Raw genomic sequence first — 25,417 nt, 5'->3', positions numbered from 1 at the left:
TTATGGAAATGTAAAGTGGTATAGAAATGATGTAAAAAAAAGAAATTACTTGAGGATTGCTGTGCCTGCAGGAACCACAGATGACCTTCGCATGTGCCAGACTGGTGACCCCCAAATTTCTGCCTTGTGGCCATACCTCTTCAAATATCTGCTAAAGTTTGTCCTGAATACTGTTCCTACAACCAGTTATATAAAGGACAAATATGTATGATGTCTTCAGTCATGTTTAAACCACAAGGACAGATACGTTTCTTAGTTAGGGTAAAAAAAATTTTGACAGAAAGGATTAAGCTGCCCAGTCCCCTGAGAAGACAGGAAATTGTTAATAATCTTTTCGCTCCTCCCACATCCGTGCTGGACAGACTCCAGTTTATTTCCTGTCTCTAGCCTGAGCAGGTGGCCTTTCTTGAGTACTTTGTTCCGTCATTCCTCGTTTTTTGGCAGGGCAGATGAAATATGATCAATCACACTTGACCCACTTGGAATTTTCTCCTCTTGTGCTTCAGGTGAGAAGCTACGTGTACTGGGCTACAACCAGAACGGTGAATGGAGTGAAGTACGGTCCAAGAATGGTCAAGGGTGGGTTCCGAGTAACTACATCACCCCAGTGAACAGCCTGGAGAAGCATTCCTGGTATCATGGGCCAGTGTCACGCAGTGCAGCTGAGTATCTGCTGAGCAGCCTCATTAATGGCAGCTTCCTAGTTCGGGAAAGTGAGAGCAGCCCGGGGCAACTGTCCATCTCACTCAGGTACGAGGGCCGTGTTTACCACTACAGGATCAATACCACCGCGGATGGCAAGGTAAATCCTCAAGGGATACCCATTCTTTTTATAAAAAAGGTTCTGCCTTCATTGCTGTTTGAAGTAAAGGCACCTGGAAACGGCCAGTTGCCGTTGCTTTAAGCGAAAGATTCGCATAGATACTTTGCACTGTGATGCCAGACCTTACCCAGCAAGTGCTGTGTTGATGGGTCTCTGCTTGGCCCCTTGCTCCATGCTAGGAACAGCAGACGCCATGCATGGGTCCCCGGAATGTCTGTGTTAAGCCACAGCTCAGCGTTCGCTATGAATGTGAACGCTCATAGTTCCTCAGATCATGCCCTGGAACACAGAAGGGTAGGAAACCTTCAGCACATAGGCCTAAATAGGCCCACCACACGTCCCCATTGGGCCTGTGAGGCTGTTTCATCTAGTCCAACTCACCTGCCCTACACTCAACATTATAGATGATGTCGTCAAACATGGCTTGGGTGAAAGGGGCTTTATCAGCAGTGCCTGCATTCATCCTTTCTGCCTAGGCATCTCAAACCATGTGGGCAAAAGCTGGTCACCTGATGTCATTGTGGTGTCAGGTGATGGAGAGAAGGGTGGCACACCTGTCATACTTGTCCCATGGAGGGGGTGTGTGTGGAGATAAGGATCTGGCCACTGGACAGGTCCAGTGCTCCACAAGGGACGTGGGTGGCGCTGTGGTCTAAACCACTGAGCCTCTTGGGCATGCCGATCGGAATTTTGGCAGTTCGAATCCGCATGACGGTGGTGAGCTCCTGTTGGTCTGTCCCAGCTTCTGCCAGCCTAGCAGTTCGAAAGCACACCAATGCAAGTAGATAAATAGGTACCGCTGCAGCGGGAAGTGCTCTGGCACTTGTCACAGTGTCCTCTTGCACCAGAAGCAGTTTAGTCCTGCTGGCCACATGATCCAGAATGCTGTCTGTGCCCAAACGCCTTACTAGTTCCCCACTCCTGCTCTGGAGGATGCTCAAGCAATGTGTAGATGGGGGTAGCCATTGTTGTGTCTGTGGACAAACACTGGCTCCCTCGGCCTGAAAGTGAGATGAGCGCTGCAACCCCATAGTCGCCTTTGACTGGTCTTAACCGTCCAGGGATCCTTTACCTTTACCTTTTTTACCTCCAAGTGTTTTTGGACCACATCTCCCATTAGCCCCAGCCAACATTGCCAGTGGTCAGGAATGATGGGGTTTTTAACACAGCAATATCTGTATTAGCCACCCCTGCTAAATGGTAATTAAAGAATTACAGTGCAGTTGATCTCCTTGTTAACAAATGTGGCCTGTACTACTATGCTGGGATAAGCACAGTCGAACTTGTTTATATCCCACTCCATTCCAGGAAATAATATAACCTTGATAATAGTAGAATGACTCTAATTTATTTCTATAATGTTGTCTCAAGAAGCCATAGCGAAGCTCACTGGGTGGTGGCCTTGGGCCTAACCTACCTCACAGGGTTGTTGTGAGGATGAAACAGAGGGGAGGAGAACAATGTACACCACCTTGAGCTCCTCGGAAGAAAAAGAGGGTATATAAATGCAATTTTTTTTTTAAAAAATAGATTTTTTTAAAAAAGCATAATTTTATTAATCTAGATTTCCAAGAGAGCCTACAAAAGAGAACCGTAAAACAGATCAAAAACATCAGAAACAAAAGCAGTTATTGTAGCAACAGTAAAAATGCAAAAAGCTGTAGATATAAAATCAATTAAAATCCTGGGCAATTTTTTTTTAATGCCTAAAACGTGGCTCTCCAGGCAACTCAGTCCGATGGCAGCATATAAGTAACAGTAATTCTTATTAAGAAAGTCTAAATTGATCTTAGGAAATGGAAGGATTTTTTAGTCTTTCACGTGTTAGTTTGCTGCTTGATTTTATGAATTTTTGCACCATTCTTTCACTTGGTGTGGAAGACAGTGAAATCTGAAGCAAGGGAGAACAAAGACATCAGAGGCTATGTGATTCTGAAGTCTTTCCCACCGTATTACTGGAGCAATATATTTGGCAGACTCTTACATTGCATATTTGGACCAAATACTTAAAAGATGCTCTTCATGCTGCAACTTTTAAAAGTACTTTTCCAGGGTCAAATCCTCAGCATATTGGTTTTTTTGTAATCCAGCTAGACACAGTAGCAGACATAATTGCTTACCGAACTGCCTTTGAATCTTGTATCTGAGAGATTTGCAGTGGAGTGATTTGACTATAACAATCTTACAGTAAAACATTTTAAAGGACATTTCTCTGATCATTCTTAAATGAGAAAATATTTCATAAGAGGATTTTTGTGTTTTCTTACCTTCCCATTTTTCTCTTTCATGCTTCTGGGGAAACCCGAGTTTTCCTCCCCGGCCCCTTTCTGGACATTCACATCTTCTTCCTTCTTGTCCGGTTCATACCAGCTCTTCATTCCCTCTTTAACAGGTGTATGTGACAGCCGAAAGCCGTTTCAATACTCTGGCGGAGCTAGTTCACCATCACTCGACAGTAGCTGATGGCCTGGTGACAACCTTGCACTACCCAGCACCAAAGTGCAATAAGCCCACAGTCTATGGAGTCTCCCCCATCCATGATAAGTGGGAGATGGAGCGGACTGATATCACTATGAAGCACAAACTTGGTGGAGGACAGTATGGAGAAGTGTATGTTGGGGTATGGAAGAAATACAATCTCACAGTTGCTGTGAAAACACTCAAGGTATGTTGCTAAGGAGTTGTATTTATATTTTAAACCTCGTTTGATCAGTTTTTATACTTATACAGTGGTGCCTCGCAAGACGAAATTAATTCGTTCTGCGAGTTTTTTCGTCTTGCGAATTTTTCGTCTTGCGAAGCACGGTTTCCCAGAGTCTTCAAAATCACCAAAGTCTTCAAAAACCTCAAAAAAGGCTACCACACCGCGTGCTATGAGTTGCTCCTCGAAGTCACCCTGGGTATTAACAGTTTTAAGAAAAAGGAAACAAACTTGCAAGACGTTTTCGTTTTTCGTCTTGCGAAGCAAGCCCATAGGGAAATTCGTCTTGCGAAGCAACTCAAAAAACAAAAAACTCTTTCGTCTTGCGCGTTTTTCGTCTTGCGAGGCATTCGTCTTGCGAGGTACCACTGTAAGTCACTTATAAGCCAATTTTGGCATCAAGCAGCTGTTGACATCCGTCTGTCTCAAGAGACAATGGAGTGCCCCTCCAGGGGTGAAATCAAACCATGTTGTTTTTTCTGCATCAGCCGCACCAAAGTGACCTCCCCAAGGCACAAGACTGGGCAGTGTGCCTGGAGGTCCCAGGCTGCCCAGACGACAAGACCCCCCTCTCAGCCTCACTGATGTGGTCCAAAGGAAATCAGAGCGATACGTTTGGCACCAGCTTGGTTGCAGGAGGTGCCAGAAGGAGACATACAAGGCGCCATCCAACTGCTTAGAGAGACCACTCCGGATTTTTGTAGGGTCCTTAGCCCTTTCTTCTCCCAGAGATACCTTGCAAGACAGCGGATGTTTAGGCTCAGAGTTTTCCTTCTCCTAGATGGGCTACCTTCCCAGGTTGACGAGCACCATTGGCCCATCACCTCTCTCGACAGCATGTGCAGAAACCACCCTTTTGACTGCCAGACCCACTCTTGATCTCATTCACTCAATCTGACAGAACCTGTTTTTGTATACAGGTGAAGTCCCTAACCCACCGAGGGTTTGGGACACATGAGCTACCCTCATCTGGTTTAGTGACTAGTCAAAGCTGTTCCCGGGGTGTGGCCCGTTGTTGCATGCTGAAAGCTTCTTGGAGCCACAGTTGAGCTGAATGCAGGGTGGGGACCAAAGGTGCACAAACCACCCGATGTGTCCCCCACCAGAGGTCCTGCCCATCTCCTAACACCCCATACCCTCTGCATCATGCAGTATATTAAATAAATAGAGAGTTAGTGTTATTTGAAGGTCTGCCTGCACCCACATGAGATCACCCATGGAGGCCCCAGGACTCACAGTTGGTAGGTACGAGACAGGGCCTTCTCAGTGGTGTTGCTATCGTGAAACTCCCTTCCATGGGGAATATACTTGCTTCCTTGTTATACAAACTGTAAGATATTAGCTGTTTACACCTGCTTTTAGCGGATTAATTTCAGGCTGGTCTAGGCTTTCAGGTATAATTTAATCAGATTAATATTTTTGGTTAGGGTTTGCTTTCTGTTTTACTGCTGGTTTTTAGATTGAATTGTTGTATTTTTGAGTCTGTGTGTTCTTTTTAATTTGTTTTGTGATGCTTTGTACAAATACCTGCATTACTAATCCTACCTCAAAGCTTTGTGTGACAAGTTAGCAAACATTTTCAGTAACTTGAATCATTCCTTTTAAATTGCATTCCCTTTTAATTGTTGTTTACTCTTCTACAGTTGTGTTCCTTTTTTTGGCAAATGCCATTGAAGTCTATTCCATAATTTCTATTTAAATTAATTGCAGTTGTTTTCACTTTCAGGAAGATACAATGGAAGTGGAGGAATTCTTGAAAGAAGCTTCTGTTATGAAGGAAATCAAGCATCCAAATTTGGTGCAGTTATTAGGTAAATGCACTAATATGACCATACAGTAATGTGTTTTGCTTTCCGTTTTAGTTCATTCACAGTAATACTGTTGTGCTAAACAAACCTGCCCTTCAAGAACAGTTGGAGTGTGCCTTCCAAATTCTGTTTACTTTGGCAAGTTTGAACAAAGCTCTAAGTGTGTAAAACCTACATTTTGTAAGATTGTACCTGTCTTACCCATTGGGTATAACTACCTTGTCTCTGGACGGCCGTGCGCTGGAAATAATATTGCCATTCTGGCTATGCGCCTAAAGCAAAACACACATGGGTCCAAACATTGTAGTTGTATTTTATGTGAGCTAATAGCCTCTCAGAGATGTGTGGGATAGGGGGAGAATGGAGCAACTTCGTCCCCCCCCCCCCTTTTTTTTTTAAAAACTTCCTGAGAACATTAAAATGTTTCCAGTGGAAAAATTGGAAACCTGGAAGGGCACTAGAAAAAAATCCTGTGCCTTATTTTCTTTTCTGGAATGAGTGAAATGCTTTGTAGTGCAAAGCTCTACACATTTTGAGTGAGTGATATGACAATTTTTTTTATGTTAGGCAGTTTTCAGAATTACTGTTAGGCTGTTTCAGAGGAAGCAGAATCCACATTGAAAAGGCGCAAGTGAAATAGGATTGGGAGCTTGACGGTCCCTTGCCCCCACTTTATTGTTGTTTGGTTTTGTTTTTGGCATGCATAGTCTAGTGACTGCTCCTACATAATCTGAATTCTTCGCATGTTCTGATCCATTAAGTTCTACACTTCCAGTTTTGTATGTTGATATTTCTCACAGTTCTTGTGATTTACATTGCCATAGTAAGGCAAAATGCAGAAATGCTGGGAATGCAAAGAACTTCAACGATCAGTACTGCACCCCTTATGAAACAGATGCTTGTGTGGTAGGGCTTGTATGTCACATTCCACTTCTGGGCCAAGGAATTTTGTCTCCACTGAGACACAATGATCCATTCTAGAGCTGAGTTTTTAAATGGCTTGTATAGTGTTGCAAAGTACTCTATAGTCTTGTTTACCATAGAATAACTGGAGAGATCACGATTGTTCCCACTTTATATAAGGAGAACTGGGGCGAGGTTATAGTGATGTATTCATGGTCTCATACAACCAGTGATCATCTGTCCTAAGACCTTGAAGTTGTGTATAGTTTCTTGCAGGGTGAAGTGTCAAACTAAATGGATACCAGGTGGTGGCAATATGGGCAACTGAAGTTCTTTGAACAATGAAAATGGTCAGATCCGTACTTCACCTAGCCCAGTATTGCCTCTTCTGACTTCAGTGAATCTCCAGGGTCTTGGGGAGAGGTTTTCCCCAGTGCTCCATGTAGCGTGAGATGTTGAGGATTGAACTTGGAACATGTGCTCTGTCACTGGCCTATGTTTTTATTGAATCCCTTCCTCTCCAGCTCAGTTTCAGAGTTCTCACTGTTAGGGTGAATGCGATATCTGGTTCTGCATACTAGCTTACTGCACAGGAATGAGTTCACTGTGTCCCACTATGTTCAAATGGTGTTTATCTTCATCTAGGTCCTTAGCTGCTGCGATAAAGTTTAGTTAGTTTTTGAGTTGGAGATCATTTTTATTCCATTAGCAATAGAGAAGTTGCATTTTAATGTGTCTGTGGGATTAGTGGATCATGCTAGATGTGACCTTGTTGCAACCAGTTGTGGTGACTTCTTTGTGGATGAAAATGGCAGGACATTCCTGCAGCGGAAAGAAGGAAGGAAGGAAGGAAGGAAGGAAGGAAGGAAGGACAAAGCCTGTTTGTCCATTTGTTTGTTTTCCGCTTTACTACAGTCCCAGTTCTGAACTAGAGGCACTGCATAGTCACTGCATAGGAACAGCCGTCAGCATAATATCCATTCCCTGAGTGAGGAAGCTTTTAATTCTGGAAAAATCCTCCATGTTTGCCTCCTCTGTCAGGCTTAGTGCCACTTTAACCATGTTTCTTTTTATTTCCTCGGCTGATTATTTCCTTGTTCTGTTTATCCAAATCCTATTGTGTGGAAATCCTTCCCTATGACACTGTGGAAATAGGAAAATCAGTGCTTACCTTGGAAACTTGAACATAACCACACACACCCCACACACCTTATCTTAATACTACCTGCTGTTCCAGCATTTGGGGGACTCTCTGCTTCAGTCGCATTAGAAGATTGTACCTACAATAAGAGATAAACCTTACCAGACTCTACCATCCTCCTGCCAGGTGTGTGTACTCTGGAACCCCCGTTTTATATAGTGACAGAATACATGCCGTATGGGAACCTGCTGGATTACTTGCGGGAGTGCAATCGGGAGGAAGTAACTGCTGTTGTCCTGCTGTATATGGCTACCCAGATATCCTCTGCCATGGAATACCTGGAGAAGAAAAACTTCATCCACAGGTTAGCAGAATGTCTTGACTTCTGTAAAAGGAGGGTGAGAGTGTGGGTCTGGGTGACCTTCCATGAGGAACTTGGATAAGATCTGATTATATGCTTTTAAGGAGAACTCTTGCAAGTCCTGCTCATGAGGCAATTGCCTCCTTAACAGAATAGCTTTGTGCCAGCTCTTCTCTCTAGACAGAGCTTAATATATTTCAGGTTTTCTAAACAATCCTGAGCTTCTAGCTTTCATGTGAGGGGAAACATAGCAAGTTTCCTCTGAGAAAAAAAAGTTTAAAATGTTAAATATCTCAATTAAATATTTGAAGGCTCAGACAAGAACACTTTGGGCAGCAGCGGTGAATAATTTGTTACCTACGCAGCTCAGTGTCTCTCCTGTGATCATACCATCTCCCCCCCCCAAAAAGAAAGAATTCTCCACATCCCCCATTTTCTCCACTCCTGTATCTTTCGTCACTTAAGTCCTTGCATGGAAATGTAAATCCTGGTATGGCAGGACACTAGAGTAAAATCAAGGAAATTTACTGTAGTACTCATATTTTCTTGTTGTGTTTCAGTTTTGCCTCTCCTATGAATTGATTTGCATATGCTTTTGTCCAATAGCTGTATCTCAACTGTTCTTGCTTTGATGTTTTAAGAATTTCATGAGTCCCTCAGAGAATAGCGACTACAGTTTGTATTCTGAAAGGGCCTTTGTTTTGGGGTACATTCTTCTATTGCAGTAGACTGTCATCTGTCATCCAAATTGCTGCCTTGTTTGGCATGTTCAAGAGGCATGAATTTGGAAACTAAGCCTCTTTAGACCAGAATCAAATAGTATTCAAGTACCTTTCTATTTCCCTGTTCTCTGATTTGAATTTCAAAGCTTCGCATAAGATGATTGCTCAGCATGATAGCATAGTAAGATTTACTGCACTCAGCGGAGACTGTCACTGGCTGTTTAGTAGCAACCAGAAGCTGATTTACTGTAGCCCATTTTCATGCTTGCAGTGTACTTAATTAAAAGTGTTCCATGTCAAAGGAGGGAGTGCCATTTATCTTGGCAGAAGCTTTGGCCTTGTTGCAAAGAGTACAACTTGGTTACAGTGCTTCAGTGCTCTAAAGAAGTGAAATAATGAGGCACAAATACAGACTTTGCACAGCTCACATTCTTTACCACCTCTCCCCAGCTGTGGATTCTGCATTCAAAATAAACTGTGCAAATTTATAGCACGCAATTTGCACAGCATCCTTGTCTTCATTTTGATTGCTTGAGAGACCACAGTGAATATGTTACCGATGCATCCCTGGGTGTTATAAAACATGGAGGCGAACAGAGAACAAGCATGCCAGGCACCAAAGCTGTACCTTTCAAACGCTGAAGCATTGATCAAGCTCCACATGTTAGTAAACAAACCTCTAAAACCACAAAGGCTAAATATGTTCCTGTGCACCCAGTGACAACCAGTTTTGAGCTGTAAAATCATATTCACTTATGTGTGCCAGAAGGTTTAGGGTGAATCTTGATGGCACCAGAGGTCGTCATTCTGCAGTGTCTTTGTTTACACAGAGATCTAGCAGCTCGCAATTGTCTGGTTGGAGAAAACCACGTGGTGAAAGTGGCTGACTTTGGATTAAGCAGATTGATGACTGGAGACACTTACACAGCTCATGCTGGAGCAAAGTTTCCTATCAAATGGACAGCCCCAGAGAGTCTGGCCTACAACACATTCTCAATCAAATCAGATGTTTGGGGTAAGAAGGAAGAACATTGCTCTTATGCATGGAGTTCCTATGTACATTTAAATGTGGGCTGCCCTGGTATTCTTAGAATGAGCTCTAATCTAATACAGCTAGAAATGTATTTTGCCCGAAACCTCATAGTCAGGTTGTAGAGAACTGTTGACACCACCTAAAGGTAAGACCTTTTCGCTTATGGAGCACGAGCCAGTGGGGTAGCTGGGGCTGTCACAAAGAACATTGTAACATTGAAGTACCTCTTATCTCTTAAAAAATCATAAACCTAATTTTTCTTATGGGTGGGAAACCTTTCTACCACATTTTGATTAAAATCTGTCTGCCAGTGGCTAGTTAAAATTACTTTGTGGCTGTCCCTGCAATATAACCTGAATTTGAGGCTTAAGAACCTACAGTAGTACCTCTGGATGTGAACGGGATCTGTTCCGGAGCCCCGTTTGCATCCTGAAGCGAATGCAACCCTTGTGTGTGCGGGTCGCGATTAGCCATTTCTGTGCACGCTCGTAACGTCATTTTGACCGTCTGCGCATGCGCGAGTTGCGAAACCCGGAAGTAACGCATTCCATTACTTCCGGGTCACTGCGGAGCATAACCTGAAAATGCTCAACCTGAAGCAACTTCAACCCGAGGTATGACTGTACTCTGATTAATTTAGATTGCCACATCAAAGAACAACAGCCCCAAATCCTACAAACTTTGCTCGGCGTGCAATTTCCCTCTACTTTATAAGTAGTAGTTCTAAAGAAGCTGCTTTTCGCCACAGTTTAGGAAACACTGGTTAATGGTCATGAACTGTCCTTCCTTGGAGGTATTTAAGCAGAGGTTGGGATTCCAGCATTGCAGGGGGTTGATGACCCTTGGGAGCCCTTCCAACTCTACAATTCTGTGATTCTATGAAATGACAGGAATATCAGGTTAAAATTGACTTTGTTTAACTTGCAGCCTTTGGAGTCTTGTTGTGGGAGATTGCCACCTATGGAATGTCACCTTACCCTGGCATTGACCTCTCTCAGGTTTATGATCTACTGGAGAAAGGCTACCGGATGGAACAACCTGAAGGTTGCCCCCCAAAAGTCTACGAACTCATGAGAGCATGTGAGTATTGCGTTCTCATCTTTACTTTTAGTAACAAAACGTAGATTGAGACATCGTGAGAACATGCAGGAGGACTGGCAGTCGTGCTGATTTGCTATAACAGACAGGTTGCATATAGAGCTGGGAGTAAGTCTGTTGGCATACAACCAGTCTCTTGTCCAAAATGCAAGAGAATCGTTACCAGCTGACATCTTATGTAAAAAATCAACTGAAGCAAAAGACGGGTCCATTGACACAAACATCCGCTTAGGGGTTTGTGCAGACCCCATGTCACTTAATACAACAGCATCAGTGTTGTATGAAGTAGAATCTAGGGGATTTCCATTAATTTATTTGCCTCATGGTGACACAGGGGGAAAATCTTGAAAAAGACAATTCTGACAAAAACCATGGGGTTTGGATCCAAAGTTGCTTGCGTAAAAGGCCAAAGAAGCAGAGAGCCTTCCTTCTCCTCACTGCAACTTCCTGAGCCCTCCAAAAAGCGTCTCTGGAGAATTGGGAGCCCCTTCGCAGCAAGGACTGTAGTAGGGTGGGAGGAATTGCCAAAAAAACCACCAGGCATTCCTTATTATTCTTTTCAACTTTTGTAAAGTTAAACACAAACAACAAATGAAATTTCTTTGTAACCAAGCATGTAGACCTCTGGATATTTTTCAACTTGCAGAACACTCTGGCGACTGCTCTAAATTCCGAGGCACCAGTAACTTGCCTTTTAGGCGTACAGTACTGTGTCCAGGGACGCAGTTGGCGTTGTGGTCTAAACCACTGAGCCTAGGGCTTGCCGATTGGAAGGTCGGCGGTTCGAATCCCCACGACGGGGTGAGCTCCCATTGCTCTGCCCCAGCTCCTGCCAACCTAGCAGTTCGAAATCATGTCAAAGTGCAAGTAGATAAATAGGTACCACTCTAGCGGGAAGGTAAACGGCATTTCCGTGCGCTGCTCTGGTTCGCCAGAAGTGGCTTAGTCATGCTGGCCACATGACCCGGAAGCTGTACACCACCTCCCTTGACCAGTAAAGCAAGATGAGCACCGCAACCCCAGAGTTGTCCGCGACTGGACCTAATGGTCAGGGGTCCCTTTACCTTACTTGTGTCCAGTAGGGTGCAGTATTATATCTGGTATTACTTACCAAGCAGGAGACAACATTTCAGAAGCAAATGGAAAGGCTGTTTGATGCCAATATGATTAAGAAGTTAAGTCAAGCAAGTAATAGGGAGGTTGGAGCCTGTTTTTATCAGATACTCTTCCATTGCCAAGAGATGTTGAATTCAGGGTGGTTCGTCACTTTTTAACAAATACAATCCAGTTTTCATAATACCAATAATGGATTGGGATTCAGAGGTTTAGGGCTTGCAGAAGTCACCAAACATAGGATCGTAAAATCCTGTATTATAGAACATGGTTTCATTTGCATGTCATGCTAAACCATAATTTATTGCAGCATAGTAAACCTTGGGATATGGCCAGGAGGAGGGATTTAGAAGCTTTTCCTTCTGCTTTGCTTGCCATGTTGTCAAGACATAGAACTTTTTTTCTGCTTCTATCATGCTTTAGGCTGGAAATGGAATCCCCTAGACAGGCCTTCATTTGCTGAGACTCATCAAGCCTTTGAAACTATGTTCCATGATTCTAGCATCAATGAAGGTGAGAATCCTTTTTCCTTATCTTTCAACTTTCTACAAATGTTTACTTCTAAAACACATGATGTTTTCCCTCACCTTTCTAGCAGTTGAAAACTTATGGGGGCGTTTCTTCAAATTGACCTCTGGATTTTTACTGGAAAATGGATTCTTAAGTTGTGGTTTGGCGTTGTGAGGATGAGCAGCTGTAAGCCTCAGGATCACACCTCTGTGTGCGTGAGGGGAGAAGCTTTAAAACATCTCACATTTGTGAACAAATCATTTTCCTGTTAACAGCTGAATATGGGAAACACTGGTTTATTTAAACTACTTAGTTCATAAACCAGAATATTAAGTTACAGTCCTGATGCTGGTTTGATAGAACTAACTATGATTCAGATAAGCCAGTTTCCTGTAATGTGGAGACAGCCCATTTATCCACAGCCAGAAATGGAAAATTTTAAAACTTCATCCTTCATGCATAAAGAAGAGGAAAGCACACACACAGCAACTCATTCTTTTAACACAAAATCACGGTTTATGATTAAATCTGCTGGGCCAAAGTAAAAAAATCTTGGGGTTGGAAGTCGGCGAAAGGAAGAGTTGTGCCACAAATAAACCCTTTTCTGTTTCTTGTGCATCATGACTTTCTGAAAAATTCAATTTCCTGGTGGCTTCAACCTAGCTTTTCTATCTAAAATTCTAGTATTCATGTTTGCAGAGATGTGTTTAAACATGTAGCCAGAAGCTGTGAACAGCTCCACTTTAAGATCCCAAATGGATGTGACATGTGATAAGATCTCCCATTGTATTTAGTTTTGTTTAAGATGAGTCATAAGCAGGGAGCTATAATTGAACCTGCTCAGAGTGCTATTACACATGGATGGAGGTACATGATATGTGCAGAGAACTCTGCAGGAGGAAATGCAGTTTCCACTGGTACTGCACCTCCGTTTTGTGCTTCTGCAAACCTCTCCACCCGCCTAGCCCCAAGCCTCATGTGCACAGTGCACACCCAGGGGGGGGGGGGGAGGAATCCCCTTGCATTAGTGCTGATCCTTGTGCTAGCACAGAAATTTAGTTGAATACTGCCATTCATTGAGTAGCTCCTCAGTTTTCCCCTGCAGAGCATGCACTGAGTTCGGACAAAAGAGTCCCAGCAGGCCTGGGCCACCACTCTGGGTGAGCTGACCATGGTTTTGTAGAAAACCCAGAAGCAACACTGGAAGGAAGCTTGAGGTTACTTGTACTGCTTCTTCCCACACTTCTGAGTCCTGTGCACATATCTCTGGGAAGATGCAGGTTTTCTTTTCTGTGACAGAATGTGCATCAAGCCAGAGGGAATATTCATATCTCTTCTTACCTTCCCTGTGTTGCACGGGACGACCCAGAGTAGTCCACACTTTTTCCCACTGCTGCTTCCATCCTCTGTTCATTCTCTCCTCTGATTTCTGTGTACCAGGCAAGATAGAAAACTTGAGTAATAGGCACTGTTTGCTTCTTGGTGAAAGCTTACCTCTTGTTTCCTACAACAGTCTATGTTGCTGTTGTGGCATTTTGAGACCCTTAGTTAGAACTGACCCCTCTCTATACTTGAATTCAGTCTCTTCCTAGAATCTCTCAGTGATGTTTCTTTTTCCCTTGTCCAGTGCCTCTCGTTAGCACCCAGGTCTGCTTTCCTCTTCCTTTGCTGCTCTCTGTTCCAACTATTCCCCTGACGTTTCTTACAGAAGTGGCAGAAGAGCTTGGAAGGACAGCATCTTCTTCATCCATAGTTCCATATTTGCCTCGTTTGCCCATGCTTCCTTCCAAGACCAGGACCTTGAAAAAACAGGCTGAAAACAAAGAGAACATTGAAGGAGTTGAGGAGGTTGTAGAGCATTCTGCTTCCAGCTCTGCACCAGGTATGCTTGGTAAGCAAAAAGCTTTGAGTGCTGTGACTTCATAAGTGATTTTTCTAATATTCAGACTTGGGCTCCTGTAGGGCAGTGTCTCGAAGAAAGGCCTAGCCGTGGGCTGGAGGCACTTTGCTCTTCTTCTCAGAATCAGTTCTTTCTTCTGCCTTTGTGGTAGAAGGAAACAGATTTGTAGCTTTCTACAGGAGTGGCTGGTTTGAGCCAGCTTCATAGCTGTGTCTCCGCCCCCCAAATAATCCATACCAGAGTGAGCAAAATGGGTAAACGTTCAGTCAACACTCCATGGCTGCAGTCCCTGAAATTTGTCAGAAAACATACGTGGGATTAGCACAGGCAAAATAGGATGCAGGTCATTGCAAGCTAACTTTGCAACATGAACTGAAAGTGTAATGCAGGAAGAAGTTATTCCTTTTCCTACATAACAAAATTGAAAAGGCTGTAACACTCCGTTTTGAAAACTTTCTCCAAATGAGGGCAACTAAGAATAAGTCACTTTGTAGGTATAGCTGTAATTCATTGCTAAATGTAAGGGTTTTAGCAGCATAAATGTGTAAAGTTGTCTTCTTTATAGAGCCTACCACAAAAGAGGTGAAATGAATGTTTCTCAGTACACACAGCTAGGAAGTGCTGACCTAAGAAACGGATTCTAAGAAAGAACTATGCGAAAAGGGACTGATTCTGCTCCATAGATGTCTTGGATTGTCTGAGAACAAAGCAAATTTAATATCTTCCTAGTCTCACTGAAGCTCTTAAGTCAGAAGTAGAGAATCTCTAACACTCCATATGCTGTTGAACTCTCATCAGCTTCAACCAGCATGCTAATGGTCAGATTATGGAAGCTGTAATCTGGAAACACCTGGAGAAACATCCTTGCAGTCTCAGATGCAGTTTGATGGGGTGAGGCTGCCCTGCATTCAGCAGATGGGCCACTGATACAGCTCCCATACTGCTAAGGAGATATTACAGGTGTCTTACAGACATTGTAAGATTTTCTCTCCTGAAGGGCAAATAGCTTGCAGACATGATTTTAATTGGGAAAGTAGCATGGGGGGTGAGGCCTAAAAATCCTCCTCTTGCACTGTGATTTATTTCAGGGGGGCTGCAGCTGTTAATATATATGTTTTTTTTTAATTCTAGGAAAGCCCAATCATGTCTAGTTGCAGCTAGTAAGCAACTATTTGCAATAAGCCCACACATGGGTGATATAGTACATTGCATAACTTTGTACAGTCAGAATCCCAACCTTCATAAATACCTGGCAGCGTGGTGGAAAGTGTCTTCTCTCTCTCCTTTTCTTTAGGTTTTATCAGAAGCACACAGCAGACCAGCGGATCCCCAGCACTACCTCGCAAACAGAGAGACAAGTCGCCCAGTGGCCTGTTGGAAGACACCCGGGAGACCACCTTCACCCGAGACAGGAAGGGGGGCTTCTTTAGCTCTTTCATGAAGAAGAAAAATGCCCCTACGCCCCCAAAGCGCAGCAGCTCTTTCCGCGAGATGGAGAACCAGCCTCACAAGAAGTATGAGCTGACGGGTAACCTTTCAGCCGTTGGTCCTCTGCAACACATTGATGGGTTTTCTTTTACCGCCTCGCAGCAGGATGGAAACCTTTGCTCATCTAAGTGCTATGTTGGGGGATTCACGCAGCGGAACTTCTATGGGGATGACGGCGGTGGCGGCGGCAGCGGTGGCGGCACAAGTACTGGCAGCGGGTGGTCAGGCATCACAGGATTCTTCACGCCACGGCTGATTAAAAAGACCCTGGGTTTAAGAGCCGGGAGGCCCACCGGTGGGGAGGAAGCGTCAAAGCCTTTCCCCCGGTCCAACTCGACATCTTCCATGTCCTCGGGTCTCCCTGAGCAGGAGAGAATGGCCATGACCCTTCCCCGAAATTGCCACAGGTCCAAAGTCCAGCTGGAAAGGACAGTCTCCACCTCCTCTCAGCCCGAGGAGAACACTAGCAAGTCCAGCGACCTGCTCTCTAAAAGGTGCGAAGAGGTTCCCACTCTGACCAGAGACAGACCAAAAGCCAAACTTCTGCCCAGAGGTGCCACGGCTGTTCCCCTCAGGACCCCTTCTGCAGATGCGGCTGTTTCTGAAAAGGACACTCAGGGGCCAACAGCCACAGCGAGCCTGAAGAGCAAAGAGAAAAACAGTGGGACGCGGCAAGGGTCCCTAGAAGGCGAGGAGAAGTCAGGCTGGCCTTCTCCACCCAAGGCTGCGGCAGTCCTTCCTGTCACCCACAACCACAAAGTGCCCGTTCTCATCTCACCCACTCTGAAGCATACGCCAGCAGACGTGCAGCTGATTGGCACAGACTCTCAGGGGAATCGCTTCAAGCTCTTATCTGAGCACCAGGGCACGGCTTCCAGCGACAGGCCCAGGCGGATAAAACCAAAGTGCGCTCCCCCTCCACCGCCAGTCACGAGGCTCCTCAACCAGCCACCCACTTGCTCAGATGTGACAGAGGAGTTGAATAACGGGGCGTTGGTACAGCCTGGGCAGGAAGCCAGCGAGGGCAGCAAAAAGGTGGTGGTGGCGGCGGCACCTGCCGGTGGAAAAGCCGGAAGGCCTATAATGCCACCACCTCAAGTGCCTCTGTCATTGTCTTCCACCTCACCTGCCAAAATGGCCAATGGTACAGCGGGAGCCAAAGTAGCACTGAGAAAGACCAAACAGACAGCTGAGAGAATCTCCGCCGACAAAATCAGCAAAGAGGCTCTGCTGGAGTGCGCAGACCTCCTCCTGAGTGCCATTGCCGAGCCCACCACAAACAGCCACTTGGTGGACACGGGGCACCAGCTGTTGGATTACTGCTCAGGCTACGTGGACTGCATCCCGCAAACGCGCAACAAGTTTGCCTTCCGGGAAGCTGTGAGCAAACTGGAACTCAGCCTGCAGGAGCTGCAGGTGTCCTCAGCAGCTGCTAGCGTGCCCGGAGCAAACCCTGTACTTAATAACTTATTGTCTTGTGTTCAAGAAATCAGTGATGTTGTCCAGAGGTAGCTACTGTTTATAATCGCCCAGTTAGGAGGAAAGAAGTCTACACCCAGTGGAGGGAGAAGGGTCAGGATGACTACCTTCTGGTGTTTTTCCCCCACCTTGATACTTTGGAAAGGAAAGACTGATACTTGAGTGAGTTTTATGTGAAGTACCTCAAATCACTGAGCTCTCATGTTTACAGGTTCATCTCAGTACATGGGGCAGATGGGGAGGGGGAAGCCAAGCTTCATTTGGTGGGTGGGGTGGGGGTCAGACGGTTTGCAGCTGAGTGAGGAGGGCAGAATGTCAAGAACTTGCCCTAGCCAGAAAATGGGGAGCTTATTCTCCGATTCCCCTTCCAGAAGGTAGGAGAACCAAGAACAGGGCCTTGATTTTGGGAAGAGCCTGCTGATCTCCACAATGTTGTTCAGATGACCAGAATTATTGGAGAGGGGGTGGGGTGGGATCCCTTTCTGCACTACTGCATGTTTTGACCTTCTGGGATTGTGAGAGAAAGGTTCAGAGGCTCCATTGGAACGGAAGTGGACTGATCTTCCCAAGAGGGAGAGGGTTTATTTTGGGGGAAGGTCTGTGGAGCTGCTGGAAGTGGTGCGTCCGCTCACCTGGCATAACTTCCACAGTGCATTTTGCTGCTGTAGTAAAAGTTGCAAAAAAAACCCCTATCCAATATACACATCCCTTTTTTTGTCATCCTTCTCACATATTTTACTATCCACACATCCAGTCCTTCACAGCTTCTTCCATGATGGTTGAGCTAACTTGCCACTGGATCAATCTCTCTCACTCCCACTCACTCACTCACTCTCACTTGCACGCACACTCAGACTGGCTGTCATCACCCTGGTAGTGTAGCATGGGTATCTAACCTGGCACTCACTTGAGTAGTTTGGGCTGTAGCACAAATTTGCCAGCATGTGTCCAAAAGCTGTAATGTCTGTTTTTAAATGTTGATACAACATTGGCCCCCTCTCCTTTGATAAACCTTGAGGGGCCACCCTGGATTAAAGTCACTGCAGAATGCTGCTGTTGCTCTCTACATTCCTTTTATATATATATATATATAAATACTTACCCTAATCCAGCTACTTTTTTGAGGGAACCAGAAACCTGAGCTCATAATGTCTCCTGTTAGAATTACAATTGGGCTCCTTTGGCAGTACCTAGTCAGAGTAATTACTTTACCATCTGTATTTTATAATAGGACCTTTGCCCTATTCAGAATTACGAGATACTGTTTGCTTTTCCTAGAAATGCCCTGAATGTTTAGCGTAATGGGGCGAAGGTATCCAAGAGGGTAAAATTGAGTTTGGTGTCTGGGAGGAGGCGAAGAAGGAGCCCTAAAGTAAGAATGGTTCTCATCACACTCTTAAGCGTGAAAGATCTTAGCAAATTTGGGGTTCAGTTGAGATCAGGGTGAGGATGGTGGAGGAGTTTGCATGCCGTTGTCCTTCCTGTAGATAGCATCACAAGCTTGCGATTGCCTTTTTCCGGCTATCCCTTTTTTTGAGCAGGAAGCATTGGACATCCATATGGATTGGACACTACTGGTATGGTTGGGTTGGAGCAATGCCCGTGCCATCATGCAGACAGTCGATGCCACGTAATGTAAAGCAGGCCTTGGTTTCTGTCTTCAGCTGTTCTTTCCTGTCCTAGAAAATTCCCAGATTGTCTTGATATGCAGGTGTTATCCACCTGCTGGACTTAGCCGTTGTAGTATGGTTAAGGTCTGCCATATGCTGCTATTCCTGTGACATCTCTCTTATAAACACAAGAACATGAAACCTGTTACCTGATATAACACATAGAAATGCTTCTCTCACACAGCTATAGTTCTGTCGTTGCTGAACTGAAGCTTTGAGAGAAGTTGAATTGCCCTGGCAAGGTGTATATCTCTTAGGCATGGGAAGAATTCTGGCTCTCAAAAATCCAGCAAATGAGTGCAGCACTTCCTTGTGCCCCCAGAAGGTATTTGGCAAAGGAGGGAAGGCATGTAGTTCTTGCTGGGGACTTGTATGCCCCTTCTGCCCCACAAGAAAATTCAGCACAGGATCTTCCCATCATTTGTTAGCAGCATTGGTCTTAAATAAAATAAAATAAAAATCAGGGTCTGGTTTGTTTTGCACCTTAATCTTTTTAAAATGCGGCAGTTTTCCTTTTACAAGCTTGAGAGATGGAATTGTATTGCTATGCTGTTTGTTTTATATTGAACCTCCAGTGATGGTGGAAGGGTGCAAACTTGCCGCTCGTTGGGGCATTCTCTCCAAAACTCTGATTTTGATTCCTTCTCCATTGGCTGCACTAACTCAACAACCACCACCACAGCATAAAAAGCAACTTCTCCCATGGCTTAGCCTAGAACTAGATTGGCAATGAACTCTGACAAATGGCCCTTGCTGCTCTGATGAGTGCATGGCAATGGAAAGGTGAAGGGAACCAGTTTGTTTCATAGTCTGGACTGAATAAATCAAAAGTGGGCAAATAGAGGTGAAGAGCCTGGCCAGACATTACATTCATCAAATGTAAAGTTGCCGAGAATAAACCAGGTTCTGATTTGCTGAGAATATTGAAGGATTCTGCAGATTCAGGCAGAGAAAGACTTCGGCAAGCACACAGGAAAGCAGAAGACTCTAGGCAGGCTTCTCCTCCTTGATTCTCTGCTGGTCTCTCCCCTCCCCACCCAGCAGTTTGGAAGAAGAAGCTAGCACTAAGCAGAGATGAGTGACCAAAGGAGAAAGGAGACCAGTGGTTCATTGCATCATAAGATTTGGAGGGAGCCTTGTATACCACCTGGTCCAACCCTACTCAATGCAGGAAGCCCAGGGCAAGAGCCAAGAGTCCAGCCTCTGCTTAGAAACCTCCAGAGCCTGAGAGTCTACCATCCCCCTAGGTAACTATTGTCAGCCTGTCCTATTAAAGGAGCTTCTTCTGACGTTCAACATAAGTCTCCCCTTCTGTAACTAAGCCTTGCCCTCTTGGGCAACAGACACCAAGTCTTTGCCCTCTTCTGTGTGACAGCCCTTTAGGCAGGGCTCTTTTACCCCCCAGCTGGAGCTCACCGGCCCCTCTCAAGAGGGCACCGTTGCCACTCTTAAGAGAACAAAGGAGAAGTTCATGGTGAGCTCTGGCACCTCTTTTTCTAGAAAAATAGCATAGCCTTTAGGTATTTGCAGAGTGATACAATATTCCACCATAGCCTTCGCTTTGTCAGGCTAAGCGCACCCTGTTTCCTTAACCTTTCCTCATAGGACATCTTTTCCAGACCCCAGCCATCTTCACTGCCATCCTCTGAACCCATTCCAGTTTGTCTCTATTTTGCCAAAACTAGCCGGCGATCCAGTGCCCGGGGGCCTACTGTTAATGCCTGCTCTGGTCGCCTTTTTGTAGCATTCCTCAGAGGTCCAGTGTCCTTTTTTTCCTTTGGCATAGGCACAGCTGTCAGTACCCATCACCTGCTCCAAGCTCCTTTCCATTCATTGCTGCTGTCCGTGGTGACTACTCGTATCACCTGCTTCCATCCTGCCATAATGACCCCCCCCCCCCTATGCTGCATCAGAACCAGGGACATGGGGAAGCCAGAATGTTGAGCAGTGGTGAAACCTTTTCATTCTAAGCCACTGGACTTTGCAAGCCTGTGTATCCATCCCTAGTGGTGCAGTATTTTGTAGAAGAGAGCCCTGATGGGACCCTAGCAAGGGCTCCTCCAACCTAGACATCCTCAGCTCTCAAAATCAATCTCCATTGAATTTCTTTGAGAAAACACTACCTAGCCTGTCTGTGTTGAGGAGCTTCAGGATTCTTAGCAGCCAGGGCTTGGCTTAAATGTGACAATTTTTTAGTTGATGAGTAATGCATAGCCTGGTTTTCAGATACCTCTGTGTGTTGAAGCAGGGGCAACCTAGCAAAATTTTATTCCGGGTGTTGTTTAACCTTTGCATAGACAATTTTTGAAGGGGGTGGACCCAAAATGTTCTGCTCCAAACAAAACCACAGTCAGTATGTGTTAAGTTGGATAACAGAAAGTAGGAGCACTGTTGCAACTCCCCCCACTTCTTGTTGGCAGGGTTGTCTGCAGGCCCAGGCCGAACTCTTGAGTAGAGAATGCAGCCATCATCTCAGCATCTTGGTCCTGTGTAAATATATGTTAAAGGCACACTGTTGTTATGTTCCCTATCTCAGGTACCTTCTGAAGTGGGGAAACTTGGAAAGAAATACATTTTGGATTGCACTACTAACCCCACAAGCAGCAATACAGCAACAGGGAATCTCTGAGGCTTTAGCATAAGGTTAGAAATGGCCATCTTTAAGCTTTCTTGAGAGGTTATCTGGCTGTTTCCCCCAGCCAGATTGATGCATGTTGATCATGTTGAGGATGATCCGAGTTGCAGCACAAAACATCTGGAGGCTGAGGGAGGCTGTTCTCCAGCAAAGCAAGAGGAGGCCAGAATCCTTTCTAGCAGCGCACCATTTTGAACTTCTCACTCTACCTAGAAGTTGTGCTCTTGGGAAAGCCATAGCTGAAACATAGGGAAATGGACTATGTTTCAACTACAGTACAAGCTTCCAGAATTTATTATGATTTATTGGGCATGCTTTTAGCCTGCCGTTCATCTAAGTAGATCACAGAGTGTGCAGTACACAAACTACATACAATTACGTTCTATGATATTACATAAAATCAGGGTGGTGGTGGTGGTTATAAACCAGTTAAATAGGCATCAGGTTACCAGTAAGAACAGGAGAGATTCGAAAGTACACTTATCAGCAGATCTCACAAATGAACTTGTAGATGGCTGCAGTTGGATGTCGCCCATAGTTCATGTGCAGACAATAGCACAGGGACGCCAACCTTGTCTTAACTTTATTTGGGGGTTGGCTTGTTTTAAAATCATCCTTGATGCCTGATTCTTCATTCTGATTGTTTTCTTTCCTCCCCTGTCAGTTTTGTTGCTGCTGCAGGACTTGGGGGGACAAGAGTTCTTGGAAAACTCAAGAGTGGCTCCTGTCCATTTTGAGTGAAAACGCCACACACCCGTCCGATTGCTACTTCAGCTTTCCAGAACTAAACTTGTCCTGAAATGGCCCTGGGGTTAGCTGCTACAGTTATTTTCCTCCCAGCCACAAACTTTTTTGGTGGGTGCAGGTGGGGGCTGACCAGTGGTGTTGAATCCCTCTAAATAATCCACATCAGAGCAATTTGATGTAGAAAAAGATTAGGGTTAAACATTAACCTCCATACATTTTTTCCCCCTCAAGCCTTTTTCAAAAACTAGTTGCGTCTTCTCTCCCCACCTCTTTGAACTTTGCTTGGGTTGGTTCTTGGTTATCTTCCAGTTGTGGTTTGGATAGTTGGGTGCATCATAATTTAATGACTCAAAACTGTGAGGACAGTTGGGAAGGAAAGATGGCGCATGCAGCATGAATGACCCTGCTAAAAGCACATGAAGAAGTATGAGGCCCTTGTTGGAGAAAGGAAATAGTGACCTGTTCTTTGCTCCTTCTGCCCTCGGGGGAAGAGAAAATCACAGCATAGCATTTCTGGGATCCCTCTTTTGAGAAAACTGCTCCTGGTCACTGTAACACTACAACATGTGGGTGTCTTGTATACATGGACTGCCTCCTTATTGACTTCAGAGTTTGCAAATGTAGGGCAGTGATGCTAATCGCAGCATTCACAGATTACTGTTTTGTTTTTAATTATAACTTCTTACAACGATCCTAGTGGCCAGTTTCCCTTGGAATTGTAAGGAGTGAATCGGTATCCAAATTCAAGTAGTTTCTTGCACAATTTGTATCCAGTTGAAAATAGACTTTGCTGCACTTTTGATGACAGTAATTGAAGAGGGAGGCTGCTGCACCCACTTGGCTTTGGTCCATAAATCAAACTCCCTGTACCCACAAAACACAATGCAAGATTGTAACATGAAAACAAACCAACCCATGGCTGGTGTCGTAAGCAGGCATCTTAAACACAGTGCACAGGGGGCCCCAGCCAAGCAGGGAAGATTCTTGAGCCTGTGGACTTGTAGAATAGGGAGGAACATATTCCTCCTTGCCAACTAAGGACTGGAGCTTGCAGGAGTACTTTGCCTGATGTTGCTGGTTTTATAGCAAGATTGTAGATACTGTACATGTTCTCTAAGAAGGTTTCCACGTGCACCGGCATGTTATGACATATGCGCTCTTCCTGTGGACTGTTTCATAAGTGTTGAGTTCAGAGATTTCTAAAACCTCCTGTCTGTAGTAGGTTGTCAAGCACTAAGCTTGCAAAGCATTCCAAACAGGTGATTTCCTGGCAAGCAGGCAGGGTTTGCGCAGTCTCCAAGGTTGGCTGAACAGTGGCATCAGTGGTGGTGAAATCCTTGCTCCCCTTCTCACAATTCTTACTGCGTGTTTGCCAAAAACAAAAAAGGCCTTAATTATATACCCTTAGCCCCTTCACCCGGTGTGAAAAAGCAAGTTGCTGCTGCAGTAAGGTGGACCATTTCACACAAATAATAGACTCTAATGGTAATTCTGCTCCAGTTCTATACCACTTCGGGATTCATGTGGGGGGTCACAGATTAATAACTTTCTAAACAGACAAAACTAGTATTTTGGGGAAATGGGTTCATGCTGTCCTTTCTGGCATGCCATTTTCCTTTTCCTTTTATATGGAAGAGCGTGCGGAGCTCCCCTTCCCCGTGATCCCAGTGGTACAGTCCTGGAGATGCTTTTTCCACTTGGTTTTGCAGAGTACAGTGGTACCGCTAGTTACGGACTTAATTCATTCCGGAGGTCCATTCTTAACCTGAAGCTGTTCTTAACTAGAGGTGCTTTCGCTGATGGGGCCTCTTGCTGCCGCTGTGCCGCCGGCACACGATTTCCGATTTCATCCTGGGGCAAAGTTCTCAACTCGAGATAACTCTTCCATGTTAGCGGAGCTTGTAACCTGAAGCGTTTGTAACTCGAGGTACCACTGTAGTATAAAGTGGCCCTTAGGAGTAGTCGGACTGACCAAATAGACCCCTTATGGCTCCACCTGGGAGCACAGAGGCCCAGAGCAGCTAGCAGCCGCCTCTTTCTACAAGGCACAGCGATGGTTTTTGAAAGCTGGGCTTCAGAAATGTCCACGGCGACTTAAGCATCGAGCATTCTCAGAAACGACCACTTTCTGCCACCCATTCACAATTCAGTTCTGTACTCAACGGACTCTGCACAGCTCGTTTTTAAGTAATACTCGTGGGATGAAACGGTGGCCTTTTCCATATTCCAGAAGGAATGCCTAATTTCTCTGCAGTTGCCTAAGGAAAACGGACCCGTGTGTGTGTTGTGCAAGAGTCAGGCTTCCAGGGTGGGAGGGAAGGGTTGCGGGGAAAGATGTTTAAGGATTCTACTCAACTCGAGCACTCTGTTAGTTGGATTAATAGTTGAAGTCACTGAGGAGAGAAATGGATGAAATTGAAAATATGCTGATCACACGCAAACCCACACTACTAGTGTTGTTAATTGTTGTTTTTGTTTTTTTTATTGTTGTAATATATTTGGGTTTTTTTCTAATTTAAATTTTCACTATTGCCTGACTGTGAACTGCAAACAGTGTTAACTTGATGTAAATAGGGGCCTTTGGAGGAGGCGCCTCTGCCTGTCGTTCCACAAAGATTTTTGCCAATTTGCATTTTGTTTTGAATAAAAGTTGCAATATTTTATTGGCAAATAAAGGTTGACACATGATTATTATTTTTAAAGTGTGTGGCTTTTAAGAGAATAAAGATGGAGAATGTGATGAAGACCCCTGCCCCAGTCACAGACACGTAAGTTTGGAAGGGGGGCTTTCTTGGCAACAACATTGCTTAAATTTGCTTGTAGAGGTCAGAGTAGATGTCAAATTGAAAAACAGGTTGACATTGTATAACCAAGTTATCCTATATTAAAGACTGAGGAAACCGTGTTGTTGTTGGCTAAGCTGCTCCTAGTGCAGGCATCTCCAACCTTCGGCCCTACAATTCCCATCATCCCTGACCACTGGTCCTGTTAGCTAGGGATCATGGGAGTTGTAGGCCAAAACATCTGGAGGGCCGCAGGTTGGGGGTGTCTGTCCTAGTGTCTTGACAGCATCAGGGTGGGCAGTGTGGCACAGCTGCGGAGGAGGTGGTAGGGCTCACAACTCTCATCATGGAGATGGAGGAGACAAGAAAGCAGGTTGAGGGGATCCCCCCAACCCGATCCTCACTAGCAGCCTGTCCCAATCCCAGCAGAGGCCCCCCACATTGTGCTGGAACCCTCCCTTGGGTGATCTGCAGACACTCCTGTCTGCATTATCCTGACGCA

General features: G+C 45.0%; 1 protein-coding gene across 6 annotated transcripts in view; it reads left to right on the top strand.

The window, feature by feature from the left end:
* Positions 1 to 25,417, top strand: part of ABL2 (ABL proto-oncogene 2, non-receptor tyrosine kinase) — a gene marked incomplete at its 5' end in the record, with an annotated part of 56,903 nt that overhangs the window by 30,633 nt on the left and 853 nt on the right. For 2 of the 6 annotated variants that reach the window (XM_081012054.1, XM_081012058.1), the window contains 9 exons: positions 507 to 802; positions 3,216 to 3,488; positions 5,251 to 5,335; positions 7,563 to 7,740; positions 9,290 to 9,474; positions 10,420 to 10,572; positions 12,127 to 12,216; positions 13,841 to 14,104; positions 15,408 to 24,826. In XM_081012054.1, the coding sequence (XP_080868180.1) occupies positions 507 to 802; positions 3,216 to 3,488; positions 5,251 to 5,335; positions 7,563 to 7,740; positions 9,290 to 9,474; positions 10,420 to 10,572; positions 12,127 to 12,216; positions 13,841 to 14,104; positions 15,408 to 17,113 (3,230 nt within the window). In that variant the 3' untranslated portion in view covers positions 17,114 to 24,826. The other 4 variants (XR_013988113.1, XM_081012057.1, XM_081012056.1 and 1 more) reach the window with 4 other exon arrangements.

The sequence above is a fragment of the Podarcis pityusensis genome (genome assembly GCF_964106645.2).
Source record: "Podarcis pityusensis genome assembly, chromosome: 6".
Lineage (NCBI taxonomy): Eukaryota > Metazoa > Chordata > Lepidosauria > Squamata > Lacertidae > Podarcis > Podarcis pityusensis.
This window is presented reverse-complemented; position numbering and strand designations above follow the sequence as displayed.